The 24,350-nt window shown below is 33.2% G+C and overlaps 1 protein-coding gene across 1 annotated transcript in view; it reads left to right on the top strand.

The window, feature by feature from the left end:
* LOC107190848 (integrin alpha-PS2-like) overlaps positions 1 to 24,350 on the top strand; it is a 173,172-nt gene that overhangs the window by 104,202 nt on the left and 44,620 nt on the right. Inside the window, 1 exon segment of the mRNA XM_015579733.1 lies at positions 23,583 to 23,644. Within this exon segment, the coding sequence (XP_015435219.1) occupies positions 23,583 to 23,644 (62 nt within the window).

Genomic DNA, 24,350 nt, shown 5'->3' with positions numbered 1-24,350 from the left:
AAAGTCAATTATTTTTTTGTACCTCCAATTACTCCATTACTTTCCATCATTATTCCACAACAATAAAATTGAATCTTTGATACACGCAACATATTCGACAATTAAATTCAGATGCAATTTTTCAAAATTCCCGACAAAAAATTTCAAAACGAATATTGTTTGAATAACTTGTTCTAAAAAAATTCTGTAAATTATCTTTTATTACCGAAGATTGGCATTTTTATTATTTTTACTATTGAAATATCACAATTAATGTACGAATATGTGCTTTTTGACGTTGATTCAATAAAAAACCAACCAGCGTACTGTATTGTCAAAGAAAATGAGATTTGTGTAGGGAAATGTGCAACGTTCAGGAATCTTTCGTCACAGGATACACGAATGGTAACACACGTTACATCGGGCGCGTACTCGAAGAACACAAAAACATCCTTTTCCTGCAACTAAAGTGTCTCTTCAGGAGTGACTTTGCATTCGGTAAAAGTAAAATCCTGCGCGTACACGCATGTTTATGGCATTCCAGGCTAATGCACATCCCGTCGTTGCGTAGGTTCCAGATTTCTTTCCGATCTCCATATTTTTAACTTATTGTTAGATGTTTTTACTGAAATTAATATGACTAAAATTGAAGATCTTTATTTGACACTAGAACCAACAAAGCAATCAAAATGACTGATTAATACATTCTTATAACGATGATTAAGTTGTATACAATAATGCAGTTTCTCAGATCGTTTGCAACTTTTGTTGCAATATGAAAATGAAGGAATAATTTAATTTATAAATTTATATATTTTCAGAAGTATGGCAATTGTTGATCATATTTTTTTACAAATAAACGTTTTTTTTAGTAATGTACAATTGATCCTTTTTGGGTCAGATTAGCATTATTATCAGTTCACACAGGATTCTAATACAAATTTAATTAAATGAGTGAATTAATTTCTTATCTTATTAAAGTTGTATCTTTTCTTTAGTATCTACATATTAGGTGTACTAATAAATAATCCACTATGGTTCCAATACACTGGAAATACAATTTAAATTCAGAATACCATTCTGGTATTTTCTGTTTAGTCAAAATAGCCAAGACGGATGGAAACAAATAACGAATACCGTTAGGATAGCACACAGTATTGAATTGCATAAAAGTTAATACAGAATTTCACAAAAGATAGATTACTTATCGGGACACTTAATATTTTGTTGGTATCCTGAAAAATGTATGCATAATTAGGTGAATTAGTTTTAACACTAGAATTACCAGCATTGAATGTATGCTAAGTTAAATTGTGTAATATATTAATATGTGTAATATACAGGGTGTAACAAAAATGTTGTCCGACCCGGAAATGAGCACTCGGGGGGTGAATTGGAACAAGTTTTTCCTGAGCACCAATGTAATCTGACGCTTCGTTACAGAGATATTAACGAAAAACCCCGACCAATCAGAACGCGAGTTTGCCAGCGGAGTTCCCGCGGTAGCGGTGGCTACGCGCTAGGATTTGTAGCCAACGCTACCGCGGAAACTCGGCTAGCAAACTCGCGCTCTGATTGGTCGGGGTTTTTCGTTAATATCGCGGTAACGAAGCCTCAGATTAGATTGTTGCTAAGGAAAAACTTGTTCCAATTCACCCCCCGAATGCCCCATTTCCGGGTCGGACAACATTTTTGATACACCCTGTATATAGTGCAATATAGTGTATAATACTGTAATGTATAAGAAATTAGACGTTAACACAAATTCAGATGAAAGTATCTCTAGGATTTCAGTCCTAATTGTAAAATAAAAAATCGGGAATCCGTCATTTCGATGGGTTTTACTGTAAAAGTGTCTGGGCTTGTGTAAAATCTTAGTAAATACTATGATACGGTAATTTCAATTTTATCAAAATAGTCAGTGGACGGGATCGTGAAAATATGAATCTACCTACGTTGTAATATAGCCACATTCACATTAACATTCCTTAGAAATATGGCTACGATCCGTAAAAAAAGCGTGATATCCTCGCGGAAACGTTTCAAGCCGTCGCCTTGTGAGCTCATCGTCCAGAAATTCCGCGACGAGACCGAGCAATTAAACAATTTGTAAGAATGAACGTTTGCCGTCGCTTTTCCCGAGAATCGCAGTGCGGTTTTACCGCTAGATCGCTGGCTGGTCATGAAATCGTGACGATCGTCGTAGTTATAGGGTGGTCTATTAATCGATTTCAACTTTTCCGAAAGTAAATATTCGTAGTAAAATAAGCAAAAAATTATATTATATTCCTACAAGAGAAAATTAATGAAAATCTTCAAAATGGAAGTGAATTTCTTACTCAAATTTGTATTTTAGTAAAGTTTTGTTCTTTGTTGAGTAAAACAATGAAACTTCCACTGGAATTAAAGTCTGTCCTGGCGACTCTCCAAGCGGAGACAAAATTTCTCTTTTGGGAGTGATTGCAGATTCTTAAGCTTATTCCACTATCTAATAATATAAAAACAACTTTTTTAACCTTTTCAGGGGTGAATTTATTGAGATCAGAAAACTACTTTTTTTATTTTTCAGCTGTATTTATTTAAAATATTATATATTTTTAAGTATTAACGATAATCAATTGTATGATATCTCTTTTCTGTTAGAGAATTTCCTAGTGAATATTTGTTCATACTGATATTCATTATATCTTTTGCTTGAATGAAGGAAAAACTAAACGTAATTGTGCCACTATCCTTCAAGAGGTCAACATTTTAAATATTGCTGTTGTACAAAATTCTTCATCCAACAATTATTAGTAAACACAATTTAAAAAAATGAGAACAAACTTTAAATTACCATTAGTACATAATGGACACATTACAATAGATGGAGATGTCTCTATTAACACTTTGCACTCGGAATTTTTTAATTCCTCATACATTTTATCCCTTCAGAGGAGACAGTCGAGTGTAAAGGCTTAAACATTTTCTTATTGTGTAGAGTTTATAGAAAATAGATACATGTACTGTATTTAATAAAATTCATAAAAACTAGACATGGTTAAATAAAATTCTAATTGATTTAAAATTTTTAAATATTTCGATAATACTATAGGTGGAATAAAATAAAACGGTCATCAAGGACATCGAGACGTTTACAGTTGGAGGAACAGGCCCCGGTCGACCAGTTAATTTTGCGTCCAACTATAGTCGTAACCTCGCTTGATTGCTCTTTAGTATCGCGTTGCTCATTGTTGCCTTTTCTGGCGGGAATTGCCGTGCACGTTCTTCTCTCTTCTTATCTGTCTTCAAGTAACTAGCTTCCATTTGTCGGCGTTTACAATGTCATAAGTATAATTTCCTTCACAGAACAGTGTGTCTGCTCCGTTTCACAGCTGCACGCTTGCGGGGCCACATCCATTCCCGTTTGCGTCCTTCGGCGTCGTGAATTACACAGTAGTGGAATGCTTGATTTTTAATTGACTCATTCTTCGCCGATTTTGAATTATTTATGAAGGTTCGAATCATATATACGACACTCCTTTCTGGCAGATTGTTGAAACTACGAATTATGGTAATGGATGACTGGTAGGAAAAATGTTAAATGGGTCATTTGTTGTGGTACAAGCGAATCGTGGATGTTTATGCAAATTTATAGTTTTAGAAACTAATTTCTAGCAACGAAAATATAACACATATTTATTTCCTATTCTAGTTGTCTTATTACGATTATATTATAATAACATGTCAATATATTATCAAAGTTTATAGAAGTCTTTATTTTACTATGTTTTGGTATAAATGTGTAAACATCCACGATCTAGTTATGAATGTTATAGATTGGAAAGTTAATTAGTAAACTGTTATTAACATTAGATCTACCAACGATAAACGTATATATATTCCTGTGAGATAGATATACATGATAAACTTTTGAAAATGTACAAATTTATAAATTAACTAACTTCTTCACTTTGATATTGCAATAAAAGTTGTGAAAGATGTCAGAAAATATAGCGTTGTGACATCTTGATCATTGTTACAAAAGTGTAATAACCAGTCTTTTTAACTGCTTTGGTAGTTCTAGTGTTATATTAATTTGTAATTTTTACATATGTGTTGGTGATTACGAAAGTGGTATATATTAATTAAATATTTTGCAGAAATGCTACTATATTATTGTAATGGAAATCGAGGTGACACTAAATAAGTGATAAGTTCAATTTTTTAGATTTTTTACAGATACCACTTTCATAATCACCATCACATATCTTCTCCTTAAAACAATGGGTTTGCTAACAAGAACATAATGTTTTTGTAATTCATTCGCCAGTTCAATAATTTTTACTTTAATTGAAATGTTCTTTTAATTATACAATAAAAAGTTACAGAAAATAAGGGGAACTATTTCGAGTAATAGATGCTGTGGCAATTATTTAATTTATAATTAATTAATAGACATTAATTTAATTATTAATTTTCGGTGAAAAACCGACCATTACTTTTGTCTACGTGTAACCACTTATACAAAACTATGATACAGTTTAATACAGAAAAACTGTTTAAAATATTTATAGTATGTGTGAAAAATTGTCTAAAATCATTTTGTTTCATCTGTGACGTGCCTGTTATAATTTACCATTTCGTCATTCAGTTCGTGCTTTACCTGCACGAACGATTCATCACTAAACATCTGCGGCTACGTAATTTTTATTTCTGTACTCTTACGTTACATCTTCGTATGTTTAAAAAAAAAATAGCCGGTGACACCTACATTAGCATAAACGTGCAATTGCCATTTTTTTGCTGGAACATAGTTCCTGTTCAAAGATACCAATTGCTACAAAGCATTTAACGCCCGACGTTTTGGAAGTAACTTAGCTATGAATGAATCATTAGTATAATTTGCATTTGACGTTGAAAGGAACAAAATTATTGCAATATCATTGAATGAAGTATTATTTAAACAATTATTAATATTATTACATTATACTAGATCGTTACATATCTTTATTCTTTAATAGTTTTTTACAAGCATATCTTGATACACTATTTTAATCTAATTCTTATTTATATTTTATGCAAACTTGGAAGGTTTAACATATTAATTTTTATAAGTTTTTTTTTCTCCTATGAAGTTCATACGTAATATTGCTTTTCAATATTTTAGTCAAGATATATAGGTAGTTTCAACTAATGTGAACAATTAAAATGTCTTTATTTTGACTAATACAAAAAAATTGTTTAAGAAGAAGTTGTAAAATTTGTAGTGCCCAATATCATAATTAATCAAATAACTGAATCAGGACATAAACCTAAAGATTATCGTTGTTTTGTTTAATGGAATTCTAAATATTTAGACTCACCACATTGAAATAAATGAAAATACGACGCTAATTTAATACTTTTGTTCTCTATGGTATCTATTGGCCCTCATAAATCTTACACCTTCCGTCACACTTCACGACTATGTATCCATACATTTATGTATGGGTTTCGATGAAACGTTCGCTGAGGACTAAAAACTCATAAATGTATCGAATACCAGTGTTCACCATAAACATTATATGTCGCAATCTTTCATTCATTCCAATTAAAATCGAATAACAGTCGTCACCTTGGTTGTTTCGAATACAATATTGAAATAGTTTAACATTCGATCGACATCGTATATACAGAAAGTGAAAGAGTATTTAATTCAGTACGTTCTCTTTCACAGATAATTTTTAATATATTTTAAATTTAACTAATTTTAATTGTTAATAAATTATTTAAACATGATCGATGTTGTACGTATCGAAAGTGAAAATAACTTTAATCCAGTGTGTCCTCTGTCACAGAAAAATTTTACTATATTATCGATGTGACAAATTTCAATCGTTAATAAATTCTTAATATACGATCGAAATCATAGGTATCAAAAGTGAAAAAGTAATATGTTGCTACATAATCATTCATTCATTTCAGCGATCTTAAATAACGTGGATCAAGTTTATAACTCGTTGTCAAGAGTATGTCAATTCAGATGGACTTTATTTGCATTAAAAATATTTCTATCAAAAATAGTCATAATCGTTTAAACTCTACAATTTACAAACGACATTTACTATGCAACAACAGAATATTTAATTCAAATATCCAATCGGCAGCGTACATGCACCACAAAGTATGTAGGGCTGAAAGAGTTAACTATTTTCTAGTATCATTAAAAACAACGAATACATTTGGGACAGTTCCATAAGTAAAATCGTATATTTACATTTTTCTTAAATTAATTTACTTTTCAAATGGGTCAAGTTCTTTTTTCGTGCACAGGTAAATAAAGACTGCTTTGTTTCTTGTCGGCGTGTACGGTTAGCGAAAAACCGACCTCGCAGGTAATGGCCGGTAAAGTGTTAACCGTGCTGCAAGGAGAGAGAAAAAAAAGGAGCACGATGTTAGCTGCTACTAAAAAGAGCTTTTAGAGTCACGACAGAGGTCTCGCCCGGTACACGGCCGACGATTTATGATTCACACTCTGTTCCCTACCTTCGATGTGTCAAGACGGGTGATTACACGAACGAAAGCAGAACGAGTCTCATCCAGGCTTCTCGAAACAGCGATTCCGCAGAAATCAGGCTGTTATTACGGTCTGCAGGTTCTGGTACTTCCTTTTAAACTTTAATCACTTGCCTGTATTTTTCTAAATTTGGTATCGAACGTGGAGCGTTTCTTCTTACGTCAACCAGGAAATAGTAGTCTTTCTTTTTTTTTCTGGTGTTTGCATTAATGAAGATTGATTTACAAGTATTCAATTTTTTAAATTTTGCTCTTGGAATATTTTCAGAATATTTTAATGATACTCGATTTTCTTTCGACAGCAACCGACGATGTTATTTTTATATGCAATGATTAGACTGTGGAGGCTCATGTAGATACAGTTTTGTAGACTAATTTACGAGGATTGGAAGCAATGAAAAATTTATTTGATCTATTAAGGCTTCTAGTAAGTAAACTTTTGTCGTTTCAAGAAAATAAGAAATGGTTATATGTACATTTTTTCTAGTTTTTCTAGTAAAGTGAACTATATTAAAGATTTCATTATACTGAATTTTAGACAATCGTCTGAAGAGAAATTATAAAATTTACGAAGGCTGAAATTAACCCTTTTGTACTATCCAAGAAATTATTACATATGTATTCACTGGATAACATTGACCAAAAATTAACATTGAATCAACGAAATTATTTACTTTATATCTAAATAAAAATTAACATGACTAAATTATTTATGTAGAGTTTGTTACACATTTTTCATTGCCCACGATTATAAAAAATACATATTCTATTTCAAGGCAAATTAACCCTAAAGAGTACAGTAGAGTTAGAAACATATTTTCATATTCATTATATCATAGGTTTGCTAGAAGAATAACACAACGAAGAAAGGTAAATTGTTCTGGAAATCGGTTTGAAACTTTTTGTGGTAGAAAGTTATTAATTGTAAGGTGTACTAGAAATAATCCACCATTACTTTTTCGTAAACTGGTAACACAGTTTAATTTAAAACACCTTTCTACCCTTTTTTTCTTTCAAAATGGTAGCAAATATTGTAGAACAAGGCTACATGACATTGAAACAGGCTTCTAATTTTCTCGAAAATAAGCATTGAATTTGAAAAAATACAGTGTATTACTTATTTGTATGTATGTATATCTAATATTCAACCATTTATGTAGCAGTGAACAATTTTTTGTCTTTCACAATTTAGCTAATAGTCTTTACAATTTAAGGATCTCTAATAAAATATTGTTTATGAGTATTGCTCACTATTGAATGAAAAAAGGGTTAAAGCCGCCTTAGTTTGAATTGTGACATTGTCCTGTTTAAATAATATACTTTTCTGATAAGTATAGTAATTATATGTATATTTACATAATATACTATGAATTTATAAATATACAAATATTTTTCACATAGAAATAGTTCACATTTGCAGTTAATGTTTGCAAACAGGCTAATCGATGATATAATAAGTTCGTCAGTACGTGTTATATAACTGATTGTAATTCCATCGGTCGTTCAAGTAGTAAATAATTACTTTCCAATGATTATCAAAGCTTGGTATATAAAATATGTAATTTTTGTGAACCATCAGATTCTCTTCAGACACGACTGTTGTTATATTATAATTCAGATTACAGTTCAGACAATGCAGTTTTTGACCGATTCGGTAATAATAACCAATAATTATCATTATTATAATTACATATTAATTGTAAATAATCCTTATAATTAATATATAATATTCATACATACTATTATATACTAATTATTATATTTATATTAATTATAATTATCGGTAATAACACAGCTCGGTAATCAATAAATACTCAGAAAACATTAACACTTCAGTTATTACCAATTCGGTAAAAGTAGTAAGACCATGTCTAGAGTTTGGCTTGGTAATATGGGCACCATACTATAAAAAATATATCAATTTGATTGAAAGCATTCAACATAAATTCCTCTTATATGCAGCCTGTCACATAGGTTGTCCAATGTCTTTACAATATCACGATTACCAATCAATATCTTCACGACTAAACCTAATGTCTTTATAAAAAGATGGAGGTAATGTCTAATATTCTAACCGTTCATAAAATTTTGAACGATATTATTGATTGTCCTGAAGCGTTGTCTCTTCTCAGACTTCATGCACCATCAAGAGAATTAAGACATCACACTATCTTTCACAATTGAGACTCATCGCATACTATATAGTAGTATTAACCGTCACTGTATACTTTCCAACACCTATTATTATCAGTCTTCTGATTTTTTCGGAAACACACCTTGTTAATTTAAACGGTCTCTCATTCAAATACTAAACCAATAACGTCCATTCTTTCTGTGTACCACAATTTCTTTTTTCTTTCTGTAATCTCTTCCGTACACCAAAGGGCTATTCTCTACCCGTGTAAATAAATAAATAAATACATAAATAAATAAAAAGTACCGAATAGGTGAAAAAACCGCATCGTCTGAACTATCTGTTATCTATAGATTCTACGTTTGTCATTCCGCTCGTACGACAATCGACTCCATCGAAACAATAAGCATGGCGTCAGAAAAGCAACCCCGAATGACGCCCGCGCGACTTTAACGGTCGGGTGAAAGTGGCAATGAATTGCAACCAACTGCATTCCACGATGAAAGTCGTCGAAGCAGACTGGCGGGCCATCGTAGCAGTACGGAATCAAGAAAAAAAAAAGAATCGTAATTAGAAGGCGCCATTGCCCGCGGCCACTAACTCAACACCGTTCCCAACGAGGCCAATTAGTACTTGATCCTGCCTGAATTACGATCGTGTTACCGATCCGGCGCGTTCGCGCAGAGCCCGTCGCGCGTCTCTTCTTGCCCGCGGATTCATTAAAACGGATTGTGTGGCTCGTCGACGACTATCGTTCGCAGCGACCCAACGGGAATTACGAGTAGTTTGTCTACAGGATGAATTATTAGGGACTTGGAATGCTACGGAGACAAGATCTCGAATACCACCGTGTAATAACAGCCCAATCGTGTTTAGTGGGATTTTATTGCGACACAATTACCGCGCGGAATTGTTCGATAAATGGAGATTGTAGTTCGGTGATGGGTGAACACAATGTCTGGATGAAGAGTTTCGAATGACGAATATGAAAATTGAATTTCAAAAAACTTAAGGAGCCATGCTCAGTCAGAAATTTTCAAAAAATCGATTTTTCACTTTCTACATTTTCTTTAAGTACAACATCTCGAGAATATTCTGTGCAAGTTTCAAGGTAATCCAATTAAGAATGATAGAGTTACAGGCGTTAAAAAATGAACATTTTATATATGTGTAAGCTTGACTTGAAATTTTAAACGCGTTTTTCTCGAAACTACATTTTTCAAATCGGTGATCAATATTTCTCGAAAACTACTTTGTCGATTTACATGAAGCCTTTCGCGCCTTATTTCAAATCAGAAAAACTTGTCCTTGAACGAAGGATTCTTTTGTTCGATCCATACTTCTTTTTTAATTGACCAAAAACGAGTGATTTTTTAGGTGAAAATCGTACTTTTTCAGGAAAACGTCCGCTATTTTGTTCATAATCAATATTTCGAAAAACCCCACGTTCAAGGACAAGATTTGTTCTTCCATTACATAAATCTTACTGAATTTTTAATTTCAGATGAACCGTTACGAAGTTACAGTGATCACGACAAATCACTTTTTTGTGAAGAGACATCCGGGAGATCGTTCATCATTTATTTACTAATAAATATTTTTAAATAAAAAAATTACCTTATAATTTATAAACTGCGATCTTTGAAACACAAACACATTTTTTGAAGAAAGTCTTATAGTTTTCGAGATAAAAATTCCCAAATAACACTCTTTTTTTCGGCCTCCTGACTGAGCATGACTCCTTAATTCAAGTTTCTGATGAAAACTACCTTTTTAATAAAGAAGTTATTCAGCTAATTATAAGAGAGAACGGGGTGCACACAATGGAAAACAATGTGGAATACTTTTAATCTTATCGTGGTCCCCATGAATATTGTTACAAGATTATTGATAACTGACGGCTTTGTGGGGATCCCCAGTTTTCACACCACAAAAAAAAATAGGTTCGATAGAGGATACTTAATCGTTCGTGGTAGCACCCACACATTTACACGGTTCCGGAATTACAGTAGCTTCATTCATTCCCTGTGACCCGATTAAGGGTCGCGTGCGCCCGCGCAAACGCTTTCGTCGTATCATTTTAATTTCGAATTGTTGTTTTTAAACGAAACTATCGATCTTCCTTAACCCATTAAGGACCAATGTTGCGTTAATGGAATTTTTTATTTGTAATTTTTTTCAGTCAATTACTGAATTCTGTTTTTTTAACAGAAACATAACATTTTATTACAAATAAACTAACGTCCACTGCTTGATCCTTAATGATTTAAGGTCGTTTTCTAACCATTATTAAGCTTCTCTATTTTCTTCTACGAAACAGTTAATTGTTGGAATGATTGTTCAAATTGTTCAGGTTATTGTAGCATGAGTGATAAAGTATTTTGAAAACGAATAGAACATAATATGGTTAATATTTTGTAACATATTCTTTTGAATTAATGATCCTTGCATCCCGTTTTTGGAATTCTATTTTGACTTGGATTTCTATTCGAACTATAATCAAATTGAACTTTAAAAATCGTTTAAATTAAACGACTATTTAGAATTTCTTTAGTTGTACACATTCAGTGTTAAATGTCATTTATGGAATGTATTAAATTACTTCATTAGTTATGTTTGTTTAGCTTTAAATATTACAGTTTGGGTTTCCAATCGATCTGTGTACCACCTATTTATTCAAATATTCATATAGTAGATTATGAGTTAAAAAAATTATTCTGTTAAAATGTATCATCTGATTATACAAATCGTATTCTTACTTCGAGTAGCATTTCGTACATGAAAATATCCCTTGTGGCACTTGTCGCGGGTCCAAGTTCGAGTGCAGAGCACTCACTTCCTGACAAGAATAGCACCCTTGCAAAGCATCGAGACACGAAGGGATTATAAATAGATCGACCGGAGACGATATCGCCCCAATCGAACCTGTCCTTTGTCGGTTCACACATTACGGCTCCCTTAGCAGCCCTCTTGCAAACACGGCGAACGCCTTTAACAACTGGAAATATAATCCAGGCTACTCTAAAGATCTAATCTCGTCACGAAAGACTTGGCTAGTTGAAGAAATTATTTAGAAGTCAATAAATATTCCGGCTAACATGGCGAACCCCTTCAACAACTGGAAATATAATCCAAGCAATCTACTCTAGAGATCTGATCTGGTTACGAAAGACTTGGCTAGTTGAAGAAATTATTTAGAACTCAATAAATATTCCAGGAACTGCTATGATAACTTTATTCTTACAGTTACAAAGAAGAATTTCATCATTTAGTAGAAAACACAGTACCATTTCATGGAATCGATTAATAACCTCAGTGCAGGTCCGAATTAAGATTTTTTGTGGCCTGGGGCTATCAGTTTTTTGGGGGCCTCCATGAATAAAAAGCGGGGGAAGGGGAAGGGTTTTTTTTGTAATACAGCACAACAGATTACTTCAAGTTTTAAATCTTCATAAATTGAAATTTATTTTAAGTAAAATTAAATAACATTTAATCATAACGAAATAGAACGTTTAGAACGGGGCCTCCCTGGAACGTGGGGTCCGGTGCTACAATCCCCCAAGACAACCCCTTGATTCGGCGTTGCCACGGTGTCTTTGAAAAGAATTTCCATGATTTATAAAAAAATATATTACAACTAGGATATCTTTTATTCAATTGATTGTAGCTTTTGTAGAAAGTCAAATAATTCATAGACCTAATTTTTATACAAATTTATACGTTTACTTTGTGCAATTAGTGACCAGATTTTTATTACCTTTCTTCTAGAAGTTGAATATCATTCAAATGGCTTTGTCTTGATGTTCTTGATACAAGGACAAATTTTTTATAGTTGCAGAATTATTTATCAAAAATAACATTATTCTTTTTAAAAACAGAAGAGAATTCTTTTAAACGCCAGTAGTGATAGTGAATCATCTCATAAGTAGAAGGGATGTGTAAGGGAATAAAAAAGAAATATTTAACTGATTACTAATAGGTTTAATCCTAAGTAATCTCTGTTTCTTTATTTGTAGTTTATTTCGGTTGAAGATACTTTACAATTAAACATAATTCATAATCCACTCTCATCTTTACTAATTTTAGTACACGTTGATTGTTCAGAATACTTTTATAAGTATCATTGAATTATAATTCTGTACATTTTCAATGTCTCTAACAGAAATTCTTTATCATTTAATCCATCATTATATGGTCAAAACCTGTTGACAATATTTCGCCACCTTAATCTAAACGTTTCATGTCAATAGGATTGTTAAAAATCCTTATTACTTGGAGTATGACCATAATACATATTTCCACTGAATTGTTCCACAATTAGTCAACCTTCATCTTTACTCTTCATGTGTGTACACGGCTTGTCCCAAAAATTTCCGAATTGAAGTTAAAACAACAATCTTTCGTGTGATATTCATCCATTTTGTCAGCAATTATCGAAAGTATTTTCCTTCCAGAATGATATATTGTTCATGATAATTATACAAACACTGGAAACAGCGTTGGTAATTTTTCTTTCAAATGGCAGAGAAAGTAAGCGTCGAAGCCCAGTAAATGTCAAAATTATTTTAGATTGTCGTTTCTTGTCAAAAGCATACTTTTAATATTGTATGACGAAGAGCATCATTATTTTACAGAAAACTCGTTGCTCTGGTTCTTATGTCGTTTACTTCCACTTAATTTCTGAACTGAAAAAACTGTGTTTAAAATTTACAAAGTTTAATATTATAGAAGCAAGAAAGTAATGAAATAATCAAACGCACTATAATATCATCTACTGAATAGCCATTTACTACAATATTTAACAAAATTTTATCTTATTATCAACATGAATTTTGAACGATTGTTAGTATTTGGAGCTACAACCATTAAGAAAAAAAACTTTCAAAGTTTCGAAGATAGGACTTAAATATTTCTGCTTTTTAGATTCAATTTTCTTTATATTATGGTGAATTCGTATTTTTTGGACCAATGATACGCCCGTAGATTGATTAACTAAATTTTGTTGAAAAATGGAATTAGAACAGTTAATTTTAATGTACCTGTTTTAACTTCAATTTAGAGATTTTTAGAGCAAATATATATGACCCTCCGCCGAATAGTTCGAAGTATCAATCAATGTCCTGTCTCGTCGCGAAATTAAAGTCCACCTTTAGTGACAGAGATCGCATTCGTGCTCGTAATGGCGGCGATGAACGCGCTTTACGTCTCCTTTCTTCCTTGGCCCGACACAGCCGGATCGTCGTCGACGACCGATTGATGTAATTGCGTGACTGGCAGCTCGTCTAATGCGACCGATCGGACGTCAGGTCCCCTTCGTAGCTGTTCATAACGTATGTGCATACGTGGCCATGTAAGAGAAGACATGCCCACGGTCCTGGCGCTGGTATCCCACCGGATATTCTCCCATACACGCTCCGTTTTTCTTACTGCCTGCACGCAGTTATGCGTCGCGTCGCATCTAAAGAACGAAATAACGTGGATGAGTCTCATAATTTTTATAATTATCAGGTTATCCCTTGAGTAATGCAAATCTTTTTTGATGTTTGTGGAACGAAAACTAGAAATTGATAAGAAAATTTTGTTGAAAATGAGGGGAAATATATACAGGTAGAAGATAAATAGTTTTAATTACGGTTTTGTAGTTCAGCTTCTACTCACTATCAAAGAAAATTTGGGATGTAGGTAGTTTCGAATAGATCCACCCTCTGATTTTCATAAAACTTTGTAAAATTGTGTACAGTGTGTAGAAGGTATTTTACCTAATTGAAAATTAACTGAGAGAACACAAAAATAATAAATATATTTGACATATTATTTTCCTGTCAGGCCCAACGTGTACTCTGTGGGGTTAAGGAATGGGATAAATGAGTTTCTTACGTGAAGTCCCTAAACATCAAGAGCACCACATTTGTATGATTATTTTTTAACCCGCTCACTGCATCTTTTTGGTATCTTGTATAAAATTTTTTTTCATAAGATCAAGAACCAATTTAAGATTATTTAAAACATTAAAATTTGTAATGTTTAGAAATAACGAATTAGCAGTAACAGTAACACCGTTTTTCTAATGTTTCGATGTCATTTAAAGAAGTTTGCCGATTGACAAGATGGGTTGAAATGTTTCAAATATTGGTGAAATAATAGGAGTCCATTGTAGTAGACAAATGCAGTTAGCAGGTAAAATAGAACTTTCGTTTATACAGACATTTTGGTTTAGTTAAAAAACAAAGCGACATCGGATCTACGTGCATGTGAACTTTTCTCAGTGCATTGATCTAGGATCCACTCAAAGTCCCTCACTTTTGTCAACACCCTGTATATCCAGCAAGGATCGATGCTTTTGCAGGGACCTTAACATTAAATCTGTCATTCAAACTTCTCGCCGGTTCGCTTACAACGTCACAGGGGGACGGAAAAAAGAAGTTGGAGGAGGAAACGAAATGGTACTTTCACATTCCCCGCAGAACTCGCGAGTAAGATTGATCGCGTGAATGTGACCGCCGCCGGAAAGATTAATCTCGGTCTGACACTTGGCATTAGCGTCAATAAGTTGCGCGCACTCGTCAAAGCTGCGCGAGCGTAAGCAATCGCGAAGAGAGTCGCTGCCATTAACCGACAATCGGTCGCTATCGGGCCAAAGGGGCAACAGAATCCTTGGTGGGCATTCCACGGCGGATTCGCCATATAAATCATCAAGGTTACGTACGCTCCAATGTAATTAGTTGTCCTCGTTAACTGTATGTTATAAATTATTCGCCGAGGTAATTGGGTCAGTACTTCAATACCTACTACTGCGCTATCTGTGAAGTCCAATATCAAGATTTTTAACCCTAAAACACCACACTAGTGAACCCTAAACACCAGTGAAACATTGTTTCGCCAGTGCGTTTCAAAATTTATTATTTCCTTATAACAAATCTTCATAGTTCAAAAATTATTTGTCACGTTTGGAATTGTTACTATTGCATTTCTGAGGAAATTTTAACTAAAAATACGTTACGAATTCTCTTTGCTTCTACTCTCTTCAGATTCTTGTCTCAACTCTGATTAGTTTGGTGTTTACGTATGCTGAGTTGGGGTGTGGTTTTTGGGGGTTAATTATTCCAATTCAAATTAGGATCGTATTATCAATTTTTTGATAGGATGTAAAATGTTTGCTTTGATGTAACTCCACTGGTAAAGATTGGTTTTATGCATAACTGGAGTGATCTAGATTGTAGTTGGATGCTTCTGGTAGTTGAAGACATCTGCTACAGCTGTCGGTCTCTTGGAAGAAGTGATGGTAGCTTGTATATGGTAATGTAGCTAAAGAACTTGTGCATAGTATGCTTACATGTAAGTAGAGTGCAGAGTTTTTGCACTTATATGTGCATATCTGTAAAGTTTACATGTCCAGACTTTATGGACAAATGATAAAGGAGATATTTATTTAATTATAATTAAGTGAATTGAAATCCTTGGTAGGAATTTTAATTTATTAAGACAGAAGCCTATAATAGGTATCAATTATTCTGTGTATTTGTTTATTAATTTTTATCTTTCCCATTAGGTGTATCAATAAATAATCCACTGTTGTTGCGATCTAACGCAGGTAGGCGATGGTCGCAGCGATATTCGGGGTCTTGGGTCGACGATACGGTCAGCAAACATTAACTGTAAAACATTCACTGTCCTAAGACCATTTCTTTATTGTATTTCGACGCTCACTTCCAGGAATCCCAGAAACAATACGTACACCAAGTTCCCCCACTTCTTCCACCCCATACTACCACTTCTTCCACAACATATTCTAACCTAAATCCTGCATGAACACATTCAACCATCAACGAGAACACATCCATCAGTCAGAGCAAATACAACTATTATACACATACATCGCAATGTTGCGTTTATTCAATTTTAAGTGTGTTACCAAGTAGTGTTAAATTATTCAAGTCACCATACGATAATATTGTCATACACAATCACAACATCTTCCAACGAATTCTGCAGTATTATTTACCAACGAGCAGTGACAAGTCACGAGCTTATCGTGAGTACGCCACAAAAACAATATTTTACTAAACTTAATATTCATTTTTCAGGAAATCAAAAGATTGTGTTAGCTAGTGATGTGTATCTCTTTCTGGAGCATCTTCTGTCATTTTTATTCAAACAAAATAGTGGGTTACTTATTGCTGCACCTAATGCATAGTATTTGCAAAGACAGGTGCCAGAGACATTCTTTCGCCTCTCAATTTGTATAACCGTGAAAATTAAAAATCGATGTTTTTTCAGTAATCTTATAACAGGTTTTGGAGTAGGAAGTTGGTTGCATTAAAAAAATCAAGCATAACTCCAGATCCTTTATAACTGTTATATTTGTTTCGTTTTATTTAATTTTTATTTCTATTTCTGTGTGTAAGCCTTTTTCTTTTCTTTGTTGTTAAGCCAGCCCTATGCATAGGTAATTTGCTTGTTACCTCTATAGGTTTACGCAACTATAAATTTACTGGTTAGTAAATAAATAAATTAATTAATTAACTACCAACCTATAAAACGCGCCCCCTTTTTTGTACATATTGTTGAGGCTAACACCTCATCGTTGAATATTAAATTTCCAGAAATGAAAGTATTCAAAAACCGAGTATCTGCGTACTCTATTTTTCAGAATTATTTTAAAAGAAAAAAAAGTGTTTTATACGCCGACAAATGTGGAATATAAGTCATGCCATTTAAGAAGTTTCAGAAGAAACTATATCAGATAAAAATTTGAGTTCTTTCCTTACAGATATATAGTTATCATTTAAAAAATGCAGTTATAACTTAATTACTAGAGTAATTCACAAAGAGAAGAGCAACTGTAGTAATTTCTTTCTTCTCTTAAGCATTTTATTCTGTTTGGAAACGAATACAAATCTAGTTGCATCTGATCAATGTTTTGTTTTTTATTGTATTTCACTGAGCCTGGTAGGCTATAAATGCATACAATCTGCAGTATATTAATTACAGTGATGTCAATGGGTCATTTCGATCTATTTGATTTTTTTAATGGAAAAATGAAGACCGACTAAATAATACGAAATTTTTCGTTTGGTAGAATAAATAAGTTTTTGGATATTCACAATTTTACTGTCATCATTCTCGATGTCGGAAATGTTTAGGACGGCGCATGAAAAAAAAAAAAGAGAGAAATTGATACGTGCGCATACCTCGTGGTTACATTTCTGCATTCTCATCGTGCGCATTTGATGTACAGCGATGGGCGTAAAAGAACTTCCGTACGGCTCGAGACTACGCGATAAAGTGGCTGGCACGTGAAACGAAACTAAAACCTCTTTCTCTGGGCGACGGTCTTTTACTTCCTGTGTCGCGTCGCCTCGGTCCCGAACCCCTTTCAAACCTTTCTCGTAGTAATTGTGTTTGACATTTGGAGAAATAGGCCAATCAATCTAATTGGCCTGTCGTTACAAGTCTCAATTGGTTAATCAACTTAGACGCCGTCGATTTTGATCTTTCTTTTTTTATTCCCTTGTAAAGAAGATTTATTTCGTCTACTTTATTAGTAATTATAATATATTGTTGTGATTCCGCGTCTCTTCCTTATACATAATTCATTTATTTAACATTAACAACAGTAACAATAGTAAATTGGTATTAATCAACACAATAAATAATTAGTTAATTTGGTTGTTCGGAACTCGAAATTCCGGAGACGTCTACCTTTGACCAGAGGTTCCGGAAAACAGTCGTTTTAATTTAATCGATAGTCTTCTCGATTTTGTTTTGATGCGAATATGGTACATGTCCCATTTATTGCCACCTTAAGATCGTAGCGGATCTTCATTTAATCATTGTATGTGTTGTTTAACCTGAAAATCGTCTCAATTAGGAACATAATATTAATTAAAATCTCTTTCGTTAAAAAAAAAATAGTTTCATACATTAAATATGACGAATTAATTGATAATTAATAATTACAATATACAAGCAATCCCAGCGTCTTTATAACTGTCACCTCAAAAATTAAAGTAATTCTGTTATACTTTAACACTACAACTACCAGCATTGATTGCGTACTAAATTAAATTGTGTAATATTGTAATATACATAATATATAATATAATTTAGCATAATACAGTATAATATAAAATGCATACATAGTAAATTACAGCTGAACAGAAATTCCAACTAAGGACATTACATATTATAATTTCAGTAATAGTAAAATAAGGAATCCGTCATTTTGACGGATTTGTTAGTTCTACTGTTAATAATTCAATGATCAGTTTAAAATAATTGTCAGATCAAGAATTTCACATTGAAAATTGTAGTAAAAATATGTTCATTCCAAAGAAAAGTTCACATGATCCATCTGTCTATGAATTAGCAGATAACTAAATTGCGGATGTTTATGGATGTGGGCTGATTTAAGGAAACAGGAATTGAAGAAAAATTTGTTTACTCTATAAATGGATCGGTCAGGTTACAAATAAAACAAAAACGTAATCAAGCTTTATTAAACATTTCACTGAATTTAACTGTTGACAATCATAGGTATATGATATAAATGCATAAAATCCGCAGTTTTTTTATAACAAATACAAGTTACTGTATAATTTAATATCATTTTACCATAAAAATCATATACTAAGGTATTTACATCACTGGTGCTGACTCGAGTCACAGATAACGTTTTGAATTCTCACCCAAGTGATGAAACAGCTCTTTAAATATAAAATCAAATATTTAATCAGTTATGAGTCTTACAATGGAAGTTATCCAAATGTTGAGTAAGTTTTAAAGAAATAATAGTTTGAAATTGTAAAACTCTAAACCCATTAATAACTGTTTTTGACGAGTATACTCGTCATGAGGAAATGATCACTTTTTGGGTAGAGACGAGTATAGGTACTCGTCACATGAAAAAATAAAATAGTATTGTTATAAAAATTGAAAGTTTCGTACAAATTGAAAAACATATTCCTTTTATTCGAATAAAGGAATCAACTGGTATATAAGTACATACCCAAAACAAAATTCCACCGTTGAAGAGTAAAAAGGAAAATTATTTATATCCATTTTCATAGTTACTTAGACAGGCTTTGACGCCATTTTTCCGATCGATACTAAATTCTCCGGGCGAGTGACACTTATTCCAGTTCTTAGGGGGTCAAGTCCTATAATTTACTACCATTATTTGCTCGAAACTACTTTAACATCTGGATAACCTTGCTTGTTACTTAGATAACACAGCGTGAACTCGAGCAGCTCGGAGAAATGAATTTTCCGCTCGCTGTCCTTTCGTTTTTCTTTCTTTACGGGCCATGGAAGTGTCTGCTATCCTCTACTGAAATATCATCGCGAGGCGGGCGAAAGAAACGGTGGATATTTCTACGATTGCAAAAGGGCATTTCTGGTTGGCGGACTCGCGGAGCGGAAAGAGCGAATTACCAGAAGAACGGCTATAATAACCCTTCCCTTTTTCTCGATGATACGTAATTGCCGCCTCAGCACATGAAATAGGATCAACCGTGGATAAAACGGTCTGTCAAACCTCGTGAACGCGTGTGTCCTCTGTTCACGACGTTTGAACTGGTTTAAACGAGGAGGAAAAAACGGAAAATTATAGGAAACCACGAGCTACGGGAGGAGGACAGTAAAAATCGTAATCGTGGAACGTTTGTACAAGACGCGAATTGCGAGAAGTGGAAACTGTAATCGTGAAAAAGATGGCTTGGCGGGATGAATTATTTATCAGGAAGCTTGAATATAATGATACACGTACCGATTACTTTAATCGGTTGAATTGCGACAAAATGGGGTGGATATGAAATTCTTTGTTTTCGGATTAAGCTGTCCTTTGATACACTTTGAATTTCTAGAGTTTTGTAATCTTTCTGGACAAGAAGGAAATCATGATATCACAGATCAGAACTCATGAAATCATTGTCACAACAGATGAAAACTCATGAAAAAGTAGAATGAAATCATTTTGTTTCTTAAAGTAATTGAAGATACTTTTTCAAAATAGTCTTGTTACCTATATGATTACTAATGATGTGTCGAGTATGTGCTGGTTTAATTAATAGTAAATTTTGTTAGACTCAAAGGAGATTGGACGAGAGGGATAGAAGTTAGATATGATTTGGCTCAATACGTTAGATGATGTTATTTGGTGTACCATTAAGCAATCCACAATTTTTTAAATAAATTTGTAATATGGTATATTTTCTGAGAAACAAATTAAATTGTATCGACATAGTGGATTACTAATTGATATATCTAGTAATTAATTCGACCTTGAAGTTCAAAACTATGTAATAGAACCAAAAGTTTATTGTTGTTCAGTAATATAAAAATCATTCGTTATGTAAATTTTTTAATCTGTAATTCAACCTGAATCGTAACTTTAACATGAAAAAAATATTTAATTACAGATAATCATAGTACAAGTGACATAAGTAAACGAGCAAAAATTATTCTCGATAAATAATCTCTATTTTCGGATATAAGCTAGAGGATAAGCACCCTACAAATAGCAATAGAATGACCTGACGCTATTATTAAATCAAACATCACTAACTTTTAAGGTTACTTAAATTTATTGTCAAATATTTTCCTGGAATGTTCGGCATGGTATAAGATTTAATTCGTTATCAGAAAGCCCAGGATTTATACTTTCAGTACCTAGTCTTTGGTTAACATTCCAGTTTCTGTGCAAAGAAAATATTATACTTCCGGTAAGAAATCTGCCAAAAGAGCTGTGTTAAAAACTAAATTTTTTACAAGCTTTACCTTATTTATTTCATCAACGACCTAGTCTCAAATCTCTCGAGTGTATTTCGTTCTAATAAACAATCTGTATGAATTTTATTTAATTATCTGATCTTTCAAATTTGGCACAGACCACCTTAATTACTCCCAAACAAATAAGAATTTATTCGAAAACGCAACCGGGTCAGAATCAATTTCACGTAACCAGTTAAATTACATTTCAATCGAACTCGGCGTCGAGTAGAAATTTCCTGGAAGTTACACGAGAGAGCCTCGAACGAGGAACTGATGGATCGATTCTCTCGATCTCGCGGGGAAAACGTACTGCGAAGGCGTCACGGTGGAAGATCGATCCGGGATTAATGATGCATGCACGTATTCCTCGTAGTTGCGCGAGAGTGCGTGGCGATGGGCCTTTAAAGCGATGTCTACCCGACTTCCTAGTCGATAGCTCGACGTACGACCTCGGTGTCGCTATACGAGACGTCTAACAAATAAGTATGCGTGAAATCTTTCACCCCTTTCTCATGGGAATGCGAGTCTCTCAATGGAAATGCAATTTCTTTGCTCAACTAGTAAGTTTATTAGAATGTTTAGTCGATATTGAAAATTCTCTTTTATACGGTCTGTCCCAAAAGTTTTAAATTGATGTTAAAGCAGCAATATTTCGTATGTTATTCACGTTTTTTATCAGAAATTATTGAATTTGTTCCCTTCTAAAGTGATATATTGTTCACAGGGCCGCTGTCGAGCTTTTGGGAACCTAGACATGTAAATGAAATTCGGGGTTTCTTATATGTATAAACAAGAATGAGAGTTCATATTTTGAATCACAATTTTTGAAGTTGTATTAATTTATATTATTACAGTTTGAAATGATAAAAAAATATAAAATGAAAATAAAAAATCACTAAGTATGAAATTATTTTAAGAAATTAAAAATTTTTGTTTTCTGATTTTGAGGTCTGTAAACTTATTAATAACAGCCTCATAACAAAAAGTTTTTAAAATATTTTTTTTGTATACAGTGTCGCCAATGCATTGAGCTTTTGTTCGGAAAGAGTACTACGTAAATAATTTTTTTACCATTTTCTGTACGGAAAATGAAAATTCTCGAAACGAGAGTTCATGTGAACTCACTGCGATGCCGCGACGTAAATATTTTGCCTCCATATTATTCTTACAAATTTTGTTAATTAAATTTAGAGGTCGAGGCCAGCGAATTTATTAATTTCATTCAGTAATGACAAACACCTTTATGTGGATCCCTCTTTTCTGCGGGCCCTAGGCATGTGCTTATTTTGCCTAATGGTAAACGCGGCCCCGCTTGTTCATGATAATTATACAAACACTGGAAACAACTCTGGTAATACTTCAAGATGGAGGAGAAAATAATCGTCGAAGCACTGGGATGTCAAAATGATTTTGAATTGTCGTTTCTTTGTCTTCGTTTCCAATTTGGCTAACAGGAATTAGTTTGATATAGTTAAATTACACGAATACGGTGAATCATCGAACTGTGAGATACTTTTACAATCAAAATCTTGCGTAACCTCATGACTCGTGGAGCTAGAAGTTTCATCTGTCGTCCTGTCCACCATCTTGAAAAAAGAGTTATTCTAGAGTTATCAGAGTTCTAGAGTTATTAGAGTTAATCTAGAGTTATCAGAGTCCTTTTCAATGTTTCTGTAATTTTATAACACGTATATCACTTCAAAAGAAAGTTATATTTAATATTTGATAATAAAGAGCACTATTGTATTTCTATCTTTATAGATCCAAAAATAAATTAGCGATATATTTTAGTTTTCCTCCAGACACGAAAGTATTATTTATACCAAAAAATAATTTGCCTTTAAAATTGATTTTCAAGTATGTTTACGCTAAATTTGACCATGAATAAAAAGATCCGCTTCCAGGTGTCTTATTTCCAAGGGTTGATGTCCCTGATCCTGTTTAAGTAGTCATTTCGTATTGCATCAATCTTTCGTCGTTTACTTAATAATATAATTATACATCGAATGATTACAAAGATTAGGGACCAAGGGAGACGCTCAATTATTCGAGGGCATCCAGTATGCTGTCAAGGGTCCGTTCAAACGAATCGACCGAGATATGACGTCTCTCTTACAAACAGCGAAGGACGACACGATATAATTGCGTGTTTCCGTTTCAGGGTACTGGGGATACCATAGGCAGGGTTCGTGTCAAGCTGGATTGGGCGCTTCTATGTCCAAGGTAAGGCCAAAGGCAAAATACAATAAGAAATCTTACTAATATTATAACTAGACTACAGATTTTAAGTATTCACTACATACACGATTGTTTACAGATCAGTGCATTAAAAAGTTTAATAAATCGTGATCAAGTGTCCATATTGTTTGGAACCTGATCGAATCTGTAATAAGATAAATATGATCTTATTTGACTTCAGTTTTAACAAATTACTTCAGAAAAATCTGTATTTGCATAAATTTCCGTAGTCTATTAATAACTTACAAGTCTGAAACATAAACTTCTTCCCCTTTTAAATTCATCTTAGTTCAAGACAGTTTATAATTATGGTTAAAAAAATTTTGTAATTATTATTGAATTCGGAGGTTTGTATTGTTACTGTTATTTCAATGTTTATGGTACAACTTCAATTGACAGTAAGTAGCATAATAATAGCACCCAAATTCCGAAACAATAACGAAAAATAATATTCAGTTATTCAAAATGAGCCCGTGTTAGATTGTTCATCTTTGAGGCGGGTGGTCTGTAGTTAACTGTTTAACTCTCGGAAGGTGAACGTTGTTGATGATCGAATAGATCACGCTCCAGAGTCCTGATGGACCCCTACTCACCCATCTTTAGACATGTTCCAAAAAGAATTTATATACACATACTGACCTCATAAAATGCTAACATAAACAACTGTACACATGCATCAGTGTTCTGAAAT

This window comes from Dufourea novaeangliae, unplaced genomic scaffold (genome assembly GCF_001272555.1).
Source record: "Dufourea novaeangliae isolate 0120121106 unplaced genomic scaffold, ASM127255v1 scaffold205, whole genome shotgun sequence".
Classification (NCBI taxonomy): Eukaryota; Metazoa; Arthropoda; class Insecta; order Hymenoptera; family Halictidae; genus Dufourea; species Dufourea novaeangliae.
Note: the sequence above shows the minus strand (reverse complement) of the source record. Positions and strands in the feature narration are given on the sequence as shown.